Below are 12,358 nucleotides of genomic sequence, written 5' to 3'. Positions count from 1 at the left end.
TCGTTTTCCGACTTGCTAGTTCTGCCATCCTATTTATCAATTATCATGCTGTTATCAGTGCCCGTAGATCATCTTGAGTCTATCCAGACCGTGGATCAGCTGTAATGAGGTACTCATACTGCAGGCCACTAGGATCCCTCCTGCAGAGGAAGCATATTTGCTCTGACTTCTGCACCATTGCCTAGTGTGCAGACTGCTTTCCTACAGCATGGATCTACAAAGATACCCCTTTAATTCTTAAATTTAATGAAATATAGCCTTCTATATTTCACTTCTCCCTTTGACTTTTGGGGAAAAAATCTATTGTCTTTCAAAGTACTGCACATATGTAGTTTACTCTTTAGTGGTCACTAGTTTACTCTTCCCAAGCTCCGACCATTGCCAAACTTTTAAAAACACTCAAACGTAGTAATGTCTGGAAAAGTTTTCTTTCAAACCAAAAGATTTACCATAAAAAATAAACGCTAAGATCAATGGTGTGACCTCTCAGGAAGGTAACTGAGTTTCATTGTGTGCAATGACAAGCATGCCGTTTCTCCTCTAAAGAAGCTGCCATGTTTTTGGAATAAATGTAGGACCAAACAGATGCCGTATTAGAGGAGTCCCATGCCATCAAATGAGTAGGAAATGGGACTGGACACAGAAGCATGTGCAGGGTCTCTTGTCTCACATGGTGTACATGGGTTTAATTGTATACTTCTATGTAGTCCTTATACTTCCTGATGAAGACAATGGCGATCAATTCTTCTAAAAAGAATTTTCTTAAAAGTCATTTAGATAAAAAATTTGGGGCTTCCTAGTATTTAATTTACATTAACATCAAACATGTGTATAGTGGTTCTTTAAATTTTGATGACCTCACTTATCGAAGCTGGGCATGGTATCATACAGGTAATCCCAGCTGTCAGAAACCTGAGACAGAAGAAAGACCACTTCTTCCTGGCTAGCCGGAGGCTCATACTAAAGGCTCTCTTAAAGAAATAAAGTTATCAATGAATGTCAGTAAACTAGCTTCTCCCACCAATGTGGGAGAGATGTTAATACGTTTCTGTTTAAACTGCAGGTTTTTCTGACTGTTTTTCTCTCTCCTAAACCCAGGCTGTCAGGATTCCAGCTGCCCTCCTCCATTGTGAGCACTGGGTCTCTCCTCACGCTCTGGTTCACCACGGACTTTGCAGTGAGCGCACAGGGTTTCAAGGCCATGTACGAAGGTAGGAGATTGCTGCGCTTGGCATCTTATCACCTCAGGTGCTGCTGGGGGATCATGGTGTGGATGCAGAGTGGATGCATGCTGGAAGGACTGGGCTGTTCTTTAATACGTTGACAAAAGGATATGCTACTGTCTTCTGTAACTGTCAAGAACCCGGCCCAAAAACACTCCTGAGTTTTCTTTAGTGGTCTGAATATATGAATCAGATTGTTTTATTGACTGCAATGGTAACATCTGAGGGGTTCACATATAGAATGGTATGTTGTAAAGTATTTGTTTTTAACCCAAAAGAGTTCTATTAAAGCTTTCGCTTGGCCACGCAGCTGCTAAGCAGGGCTTAAGTGATGTGGTCTCATGAAATGAGGGATTTTTTGTCAAAACTGAAAATTTTGATTGAGAAGTTCATTTGGCCTCGCTCTCCTTTGGTTCTCACAAAGCAGTGGAGTTTCAGATTTGCGCTCGGAGATGTCGTGATGTTGTTATTATTCTTAAGGTGACTTGGTGTAACTGTAACAGAATGAGAGTGGACTTTGAGAGAGGAACTGATTTTCTCTGAGTCAGATAGAGGTAATTGAACTGGCCACTTGCAAGTACGAAGTCTAAGAGGTTTGATATAGTTTGGCACAGAGATTTTTCTTTTTCTTTCATGTGTAACACAAGGGTTATCATTTGTAGCATGAGTAAACTCTGGTGGCTAGGAGTCAAAAAAAGTACACTGTGGTTGGAGCCATTGATCATTGTCTCTCTATAACACACATGGTTTGTTTTAAAGGAGTCTCTGGTTTGCTTTAATACTGTGTATCTGTGGCATGCATGTTCTTTGTGCAAAGTTCAAGTCTATACTTGGTTTGTGCAACTTACCTTCATTGCTATGCAGTTGTCAGGTGATGAGTTGTGATAGAATTGAGCCCTGGGGAGTTGTGCAAAGTGTGATCAATCCTTTCATTTTTATTGATCCATGCAATGATGCTGAAGATACTAGCCTGCTCTGGCTGAAGGCTTTTCTGACTTCATCTCTCTTCTACATCTAGGCTGTCGGGATTCCAGCTGCCTTGTTCCACTGTGAGGACCGGATCACTTGTTTATGAGCTCACTGTTCTTTCATTTAAACCAGCATCAGTTACTAGAAGGGTTGGGCACTGTGGAGTGTGTGACTGTCAAGAAGTAATACAGTTTTGGACAGTTGCAGGATGATTTATGTTTGGTCAATGGTTTGATTAACTTTAAAATTTAGTTACACCTGCCCTCTTCCTTTGAGCCCAGAATCACATGTCTTTTGCTTATCATAGAAGAAAAAGAATCACCACAGCAGTGAGTGTTTGCTGACCCTGGGGCATGCTCATTCCTACATTTCTAGATGATTTCTGTTCAGAGAGCACAACATGGTCCCAAAGTCCAGGAACCCTGGAAATTCTTCTTTCTGCCCTGACAAAGTCCATCTGTGTGTTCTGTGTTTTACTCAGCTACTGGTAACTGATATAGAAATCCTTAAAGTTGAGTGGTTGGCAGCTGCCTCCGTTCACCAAACCTTCCCGATCTGCTATGGGACTGGCATGTTGGATGAATCTACAATTTCTAAAACATCGATGAATTGTCTCTATTGGAAATGATTTCATGTTTGTGTAAGGCTCATACAGAAATATAACTCGAAGAGTTTTATTTCAACTTAGCTGTATGCTCTGTTAAATAAAAGCATATGTGAAGGTGTTTTTGTAAGTTAGACTTTCAGGGTTAATCATTTATCAGAAATTGCCAATAATCATAAGACTATTTCTGAAGGAAATTTTTGGTGAAAATATACATCTCTTGTCAATAAAACCAATTTTAAGCAATATTTAATACAACCATATAACAATTACTTCTTGCTGTTGTACACCAAAGGCTATGTCAAAAACATAAGTGTGTTAGCTTTCTAGAGAAAATGAAGAGCCCAGATGGGGGAAGTTACCTGGAGGAGAGCCAAGTTCTCATTGACAGCTCCCCTACCACATTGATAGCTCAAGTTCCCAGGGACGGGAGGCAACTCTCACCCATCGAGGAAAGGTTTGAGGAGTGCACAGGACAGAAAAAACATACCTGCAGGAGAGGGAGCAGGGCCAATGTTGTGGTCAGGAGGACATCTATAACAGCTTTCAGTGTGGCCTATATATTTTTAAAAAATAATTTAGATTTTCTTTTTTTTATAAATTTATTTATTTATTAAAGATTTCTGTCTCTTCCCCGCCACCGCCTCCCATTTCCCTCTCCCTCCCCCAATTAAGTCCCCCCCAGCCCGAAAAGCAATCAGGGTTCCCTGTCCTGTGGGAGGTCCAAGGAACCCCCACCTCCATCCAGGTCTAGTAAGTTGAGCATCCAAACTGCCTAGGCTCCCACAAAGCCAGTGCATGCAGTAGAATCAGAAACCCATTGCCATTGTTCTTGAGTTCTCATTAGTCCTCATTGTCCGCTATGTTCAGAGAGTCCTTCTACTCAAATAATTTCTGTTTTGAGGAGACAAGACATGTGGTTATTCTATGAAGGAAACAATCTAATTAATGTTAACATAAAAAGTAAAAATATAATGTTAATACATTGTCCAGACCCTTTAATGGAAATTGAATTTAGATAAAAGTACTAAGTCAATCACTGGTTTCCCCTGTGGTCCTTAAAGTAGCACTGCTTTCCTAAACTAGAAGTTCTATAGGATTAACATATTGCTACTTAAAATTTTCATTCACATTCACTGGCTTGGACAGGCAAAATTGTCCAAACTTCAGCCATCTTTCAAAATATGATAACCTTGGCAATGGCCTTCATGTGGGCAGGGAACTCATGATTGTTGGCAGTAGTTTTCAATAAGCATTGTTTGTGCAAATTATTATTCATACGTGGGGATATTAATCTACATAATGAATGTGGAAACAATAAGTATTACAATTAATGCATTATCTCATTGAATTTAACTTTGTAATCCCAATTAAAATATTTGTAAATATCTTCCCAATGCTGTCTACATGGAGTATTTGAATTTCTTCAAAGGCATGCTTTAGGGTTTTCTTAGCAGATGAGTTTATAAACTGTTGTATTAGAAATTCGGGATTTTAACTGGTAAATACAGAATAAATTGAGCCAATAACTGAAAATACTCATCTTATCATGTATCATTTGCTCCATCCACAGACCAAACAATTTATATAATTCTATTTAATAAATCCTAATGATCATATGAGATTTACCCTGAGTTCTAAAGAATTCTATCATATTTGCTTCTGTCTTTAAATGATTCTGTGGATTAAAGCAGATATTTTCTACTAGCTATAGTGTATGTCTTTTGGAGATAAAAAGCATACATGTTGTATTTGTTTTTAAGTATCTATACATATATTTTATGTGATATATATCATATAGATAATGATTAGATGGTAGATAGGGACGGGTGGATTTGTATATAGACATATGGGTAGATGAATATGTAGATAATGGATAGATAGACAAATAGGTAAATGGATAAATAAAATGAAGGCTAAAAATAAAAAGATGATGGGTAGGAAGGTTGGCAATAGATAGTTGAGAGAAAGAAGCATCATAGATAGAAGAAGGATTAGTATACAGATGATAGCTATATCTAGTTCATAGGTAGATTATTATTTTACAAATATGTATTAAAACAGTTTATAGATAGATGATTGATAAATATATACATGATAGACATATATATATATATATATATATATATATATATATATATATATATATGGCCAGTAGATAAGTAAAAGATCACTGCAAGACAGATATATCCCAGACAACAGACAGATAAATATATGGCAAGTAGATAACAGATGGAGGGATATGGTGCATAGAGAGATCAATATTCAAGTAGCTAATTATATATATATATATATATATATATATATATATATATATATATATATATATATACATATACATATATATGTATATATATATATGATAGACAGGCAGATTTCTGTCCCAATGTCTGTATAATGTGCTTTCTAATCATATCAGAACAAGAATTCTGTAAGTAAAATGAAGTTACTTGTTGCTATCACTTAAAGTTGATGGAGTGGTAACTAAAATGATTTCATGTCTCAGAATCCCATTGTGCTGCTCAGTCTCAACAGAATTAAGAACAATTCTGTCTGTCTCCGGAAGCTGCAATTGCCAAACACTTCATATCTTCTGGTTGTTGGTGATTAACCATGAGATTGTGTGTATGAAACACAAATGTGTGCACATGATATCCCTGAGCAATATGTTCATGCTTATAAAGAGACTATATGAGCAGGATTCATTAGGTCAATATTGGTACCTAAGAATTCATTTTTCAAGGATGGAGAGATGATTCAGTGGTGAGGAAACTTCCTGCTCTTGCAAGAGGACCCATGTTCAGTTTTTATTACCCATATCAGATGTCTCATAATGCCTGTAACTCGACTGCAAGGAGTTCTTATGCCCTCTTCTGGCCATTGTGGGCACTGTACCCACAGGTGCACAAACCCATATGCATACATTTAAATAAATATGAAGTCCTTAAAATGTGGGATTTTTAGAGGCCCTGTTTTCCCCCCTCACTTATTTATAGAGCTCTCTCTGGGTATTTGGTAGCTTTCCAGCACTAGACTGTGATTAATACAACAACAGCAAGCCTGAAATAAATGGGGCTCTTCCCAAAACTATAGAAAAAGAGGGCCAGGTTGAGCAGCACATGCAGACAAGGTGCTTTAGCACAAGAGGGAAACAGTGTGTGAGCTTAATCCTTCGTGTCTAGGGAGATTCTACATTCTTTGTTGCCATCCACCAAAGTGTTGTCCGAAGGTTCAGGGGATAAATGCCTGCTGGTGTGGAGCCCTGAATGGAGATGCTCAACAAGGAGAGATGATAAGAGGGTTTTTCTGAGTGAGGAAGAGACATGCAAGGAAACTGAGAACAACAGATGGCCTTATCTGAGGGTTGTGTGTGAATGGAAAAAAGGCGGGATTGCAGATCTGGTCTTAATGAAGCCAGTCTGAAGCTGAGGGGAACCCTAGCCCACCTGAACACCCCAGCAGTGAGCTGACTTTGTATTGTCCTTGGAAACAGAAAGCTCACACTGTTAAAGTGTCTTAAAAGAGAAGCTGTGTTCTTTTCACCGAGTTGTGAAATACAGGCTGTTACTTTGTCAGTAAAGGATTGCATTGTGCCCATGTATCAGTCTCTCGCTTTGTAATAGTTGATTGTATGTGCAAAATGTGTGCAGGAAGAGAGGAATCCCTCTCTCTCCCATCACACCTGCATCACTGTGACAGTTTCAAGATCTCATAGAGGTGCTTTATCCATCATCTCTTCAGGCCTTTCTTCTCTGTAGTTTTAGGACTAACAGTTGAGGCTAAAAGTCTTTCTTTGGGACATTTAGCATAAAAGCAACATCAGTGGATATTTTTGATGAAGAGCAGAGGTTAGCCAGACTGGAAAGATGTTGAAATAAGAGAAATGAGTTGATTGAGTGATAGGTTGACCACGGCCAGAAACATGTAGTGTGTGTTTTAAATAGCTGGGGATGTGGGTTTTGAACATTTCCATCACCTAAATTAGTGTAAGGGAATGAGTATGTTAAATATCATTTGATTCATTGATTATGATACAATATATTCAAGAAACAAAATGGCCCCTCTTCCACATGCCCCTCAGCAGGTGTTAGGTAGCACAGTTTAAACAGAACTTAAATAACATATCAATTCTAAATTAATTTTAACAACTGGTTTATTTTCCTTTCCCTTAAAGCCTGAAAATGTATTAGTAAGCACGGCAGTTGAGGATGTAAATTTTATCTTCTCTATGGTTTAGGTAACTGTTACTCACAGGTTGAATACAACCACTGAAATGCATTAAAGGGAAAACATGTTTATAGCCTACAATATAGACATAAAACATCTGTGCAGAACAGCTGGCTTATTTCAGGTCACCAATTTAACCCCTTATCCACTGGAAAAGGACTCACACCCACTAGGTCACTTATTACATAGTCATCTCTCTGTGCAAAGCTGCGACACTTTCATGTAGCTTTCAGCTCAGTCAGAGAAAGGTGCATCTTACAAAGACATTGCCCTGTGATTTCTTGGATCAATAGGCAGCCAGTTCAGGGGGCATGTTGGGTTTTTTGTACAATGTCTTGCCTGCTGACCCTGCATGCCTTTCCTTCTGTTGTATAGAAATCCTCAAGAGAGAATTTCTTGCCTGTGTATCCTCCAGCCTGGATTCATAAAGAGTAGCTAGCTATCTGGTCAAACTAACAAGCTCCATATTCCTCCTTCATTGTGAACACCGGTGCTTGTGGTTGTCTGCATGCAAGGATTACCCAACCCAGCCCAAGTTATGGGTGTGAACAAGAAAGAATCATCACGAGAACTGGGGAGGGCTCTGTATGAGGATTATGAATGTTTGGGGGCAACAGAATCTCTCTATAGCCTGCTCACCTATTAGCCAGGTTCAGATCATGACAGAACCCCCAGCGTCTTCCTCTTATGCTGGGAGGAGGGAGAATCACACCAGTCTTCTTGGTGGCAGCCCACACCAGTCACTTTTCTGTAGTGGCTAGTGCTGGTCCTTCATCAACTTTGTTCACTGCAGTGCAGACACCTCTGTTTTTTGGACAAGGATGTTCAACACCAGGTACGTTGTTACCACACATCCAAGGTTCTGCGGCAGCATTTTCAAACTATTTATGGCATGAGCTCAGCTAAAGCCCTCAGCCCCTGAGACAGGTGCTAATCAATAGACCTCAGGGTCAATATTCTATTGCCACAAGAAAATATTTCATAACAAATGATGACCTTAACTGTTGGGCTATTGTTCCTAACAACTGAATGATGCTTGGATGCAGATAAAGTCATGTTTCTTTCTGAATGTTCAGCTTTAAGGCAGTTGGAGAAAGGGGAAGAGGAACAAAAGAGAAATATGCCCAAGAAGAGGGGATCCTGGTTACCCAGGCTCCTGGTTACCCATTGCTCCTGGTTACCTGAGGCTCCTACATTACCTATTGAAAGGGGGATCGGTGAAATCAGTTTGTGCAATCCCATGCTTTCAGAAAGTCACACCAGACCCATGTAGACCCCGGCACTAGAACCTGAGCCCTGGGCCTGCACCTGCCACTGGTGGGGTCATCCCTGAACTGGTGATCTCAGAGCACCTAGGCCATGACTCTGATCTTTCTGGAACGGATCCAGATCCTATCTATTCAACCTTCTTAGCTTAGGAGTCCTAAAGTGTCTCTGGCTGCTACCAACCACGACTTTTGTGCTCTCTTTTTTGAGTGTACAAGCTTCTTTGTGGAAATAAAAGATATTTCTTAGACTTTAAGAAGCTCTGAAAAGTTCCATATGTAGTGAAAGAGCAGAATATCGATTGATTGATGCAGACTCTGTGAACCTGCAACAATTCGTCTGATCATTGTCATTTATTTTGTACCTTATTTCTGTGGTTATGATTCCTACTTCATTTCAAGGAAGCGTGCCTAAGACTGCAGTTTATTTCATGCATGACACAGTGAGAAAAGAATAGTATCATTAACATCAGTGTAGCTACAATGGCCCATGTGGACTGTAATTTATTATGGTGGACTTTGGCATCAGACGTTTGTCATATTCATTTACCTGGTGAGGGAGAATAAATTCTGCATTATAAAATCTACTCTCTGTTTCCATAGTCCATCATCACACACACGTGCATACTTATTTCTGTTAATGTAGCCATATCTACACATGTACACCTATATGTCTTCTCATGTGAATGGACACACGCATGCACATGTGTGCACACTGCAAACAAGCATGTTCATAACCACACAGACACATATACACATACGCTTCTACTCACATGCACTCATGCATCAGTTCACCCATGAGCACTTACTCACAAATGCACACACTCACATTGTACATATGCACATTTTCTCATTCTTGAGTGTGCCTGCATGCACTCACACAACACACACACACACACACACACATAGACGTACACTCTCACACACACTATTTCTATTGCTGCAGCTGCACACTCTTCGCCCCCCCCCCTGCAGCTTTAAAGAAGCTACGTAAAGTTCTATATTTGAAGAGAACTAATTGTTTTGTCTTCTGAGTGCAAATCTACCTGGGGTCTATGAGATCACAACATCAGAGGAGCTTGCTAAGAATTTTGATGACTTGCTCACAGAAGCATGGAAGGTACACCTGCATGTGTGTGCACTTTGAGCCTGTTCCTGGGGACTCTCATGGGTATTCTGCAGTACACACGGTTGCTTGCATATTCAGGAAACTCAGCAGAGTGACTACATTGTGAATCTCAACCATTGTTGAGTGATGAGTGAGAACCTGAGCTTGGTTTGCCCTGTGTAAATGCACAGCCCCCCCCCCCCCCACTAATTAAGACAAGTATTGACAGTGTTAGGGAATGAAAGCTGTGAAGCCAGAGGTTCCTGAAGATGATGTGAGCATTAATATTCTTTGTAGACCTCTAGCTCTTAACTGGAAATTGAATGAAAAGTGGGGCTAGGTAATTAAAGGTCCTTTGATAGAGTCTTTTTTTTTAATGGTTTGGTTAATCAGTTCCCAAACCAGTGTTGTATTTGGTTTCTTTTTCATTTAAGGGAAAACAGTGTGTCCTTACTAAACCTGTATTCACAGATAGCAGGAACCTGTGTCAAAGAAACAGGAAAAATCAAAGGGATTGGGGAGAAAATTCATCTTCAAAGTGATCACTCAGCAGCAAATAAGCATGAGTGTACATTCTTCTTCCAGCCCCAATTTGTTACTAATTCTTTTACATCCTAGCATATATGCATTCTGACTATAGCTCAGACTTGCTCCCTTGGAAACACTCATCTCCCTGCTTCTGCCTTTTGTTGTTTCTGTTGATTTTCCTCCAACCACTTGTTTTTATCCCCGGTAAATGTCTCCAAGCTTTTTTACGGACACATGAACAACATCTGACAATACGTAATCACAGGTAGTATTTGAAAATTAAAAGTGGCCATCATTTAAAATATACTTTCTATGCCTCAGAGAAAGGGTGACTCTCCATCCCCATCATTTTTATCTTGTTTTAAGTTCTTCATCCCTAATGAGATCCTGTATGCAATTAGATACCCTTATACATCCAAACCCCAGCATGCTCGGGATGTTTGCACACCAGAGATGAAAAGTGTTGTTTTCGTTATTTAAATGTGTGCGTGTGGGTGTGGTTGTGGAATTTGGGGCTGGATTTTATCTCATTTCACATCCATGATAAGTGTGGCCACCGAACGTGTTACTCACCCCTCTTATTGCCTCAGTTCCCTTCTTTGTAAAGGGAGTGTACAAATCATGCCTCGGGTCACTATCTGGCTTAGCTGCTTCTGTCACTTCTACAGAGGAAGCCTGGATGATCTTCATTCAATGTAGCATGGAGACTAGTGTGGTATTCTTTAACGCTGGCTGCTGTGTTCGTACTCAGGTTTCCTTTGTTATCGCTGTCTTGGGACCCTGCTCTATCTCCTCACTCTATGCTTGTGTTTGCTTTACATGGCTTGAAAGGCCACAAAGACATTTCCAAGCAAATTCAAAGAACACATGTGCCTGCAATGCTCAGCGTCATGGTCTGTCTCCTAATCAATTAGCATCTTGTACATCTTGGATAGGTTTCCTTTGCTTTTGTTTGTTAATCTCGATTCAAGGATATAGGTTTCCTGTTGCTCTTTTATATTGACTTGCCCATTTCTGTCTTCTCAAAATCACAGGAATGTAAGATAGAAGTCTCTGAGAGGAGGAGAAGGACCGTCCACACTTGATAACAGTTGGAGATGGTTAGTTGAGGAGATAGGAGAACAAGCAAGGGACTGGCATGAGTGGGAATCAGGTGAGGAGAGGGTGTGGATGTTGTTACCTGGAAAAAGAACAAGTCAGCCATGCTGAAAATAAGTACTAGACATTGGATCAAGATGAAACTCTTGAGCCTCACAGGTCAATCAAATCCACAGTACTTTTCATGATAATTTGAAGCCTCTCCTCTTTAGCAGGTTTTTGGTTAAACATGTTCATATTATGTTAAATATAATGAAGCTGATAACCATAGTTAGACATGGGCATTCTAACGTGTGCGTTACCATCTGGCCCTGGTAAATTCCACATCAAATGTACATCTAACTAAAGAGCAATCAAAACATCTCTCCCAGCTACGGAACCTTTATCTCAGTCCATAGAGGTTTGGTTAGCGCTTCCGTTTGTGCTTTCACCCCTACTGTATGCCCTTGTTTGCACGATTGATCATGAAACGTGGGGTTCGGCATCACTGGGCTTCGCATGCATATTCTTCAGGCTTGCTCTTTTGAACGTTATTCATGCCTATTCGGGTCCCCCCTCCATTTTATTTTCTCTGTTTTCTGCTTAAATACAACAGGGGAATGACCACTAGGGATCTCGTTTGACAACAGGTGTGGGGTGAGCTCTCTGTGGCTCCCATGCTGAGAGATGACACATTGGGGTAGGTTGGGCTTTTCCCAGATAAAACGCTGATTCTCTTGTAGTGCTCTGAAGAGTCCCACGTGGAGTTGCACTGGAAGTTTGTGTGTATACTTTTCATGCTTGGTTATTTCATTTTAATTCTCAATACTTAGGGCTAACCTAAATCTCAATAGGAAATTCTGTCAACTGTGTCCAAATATTGATCAGAACTGTGAGAACATGGGGTGAAATTTTACCTCCATAGAAATTTTTGCAGCTATCTTAATTCGCCAGATTTATTCCTTAAAAGCTAATAATGTCGGATAGGGATATGGGCCAATGGTAAAATGCATTCCTAGCATATACAAAGTTCTAGATGTAATTCCCAGCACCAGGAAAAGTTATGATTATGGGAACCTGAACAAATTAAAATGCTTCAATCTTGAGTTATGAAAGGTTCAGGATTTTCCAGGCAGCCTCCGAGTTTATTTTAAGAGCTTTCTTACAGATATTAAGTGTGAGTTTTCAGATGTGAACATATTCCTCTTTCACACCCTTGGGGAAGAGGAAGGGAAATCACTGCTCTATGTGGTTTAACTTGCAACATATATTGTCTGTTCCTGATACAGCTTTGGTTGTTATTTAGATCAAATACATCCTCAGCTTAGGTTTTTGTTTTCCAAGCAGACACATATTT

General features: G+C 39.9%; 1 protein-coding gene across 2 annotated transcripts in view; it reads left to right on the top strand.

Annotated features, from left to right (window-relative positions):
* The window catches only part of Csmd1 (CUB and Sushi multiple domains 1), a 1,402,422-nt gene that overhangs the window by 426,620 nt on the left and 963,444 nt on the right, over positions 1 to 12,358 (top strand). For both annotated transcript variants that reach the window (XM_075986282.1, XM_075986281.1), the window contains exon 3: positions 1,099 to 1,211. In XM_075986282.1, coding sequence (XP_075842397.1) covers positions 1,099 to 1,211 — 113 coding nt within the window. The remainder of the gene's footprint in view (positions 1 to 1,098; positions 1,212 to 12,358) is intronic.

Source organism: Microtus pennsylvanicus, chromosome 9 (genome assembly GCF_037038515.1).
Source record: "Microtus pennsylvanicus isolate mMicPen1 chromosome 9, mMicPen1.hap1, whole genome shotgun sequence".
NCBI lineage: Eukaryota > Metazoa > Chordata > Mammalia > Rodentia > Cricetidae > Microtus > Microtus pennsylvanicus.
Note: the sequence above shows the minus strand (reverse complement) of the source record. Positions and strands in the feature narration are given on the sequence as shown.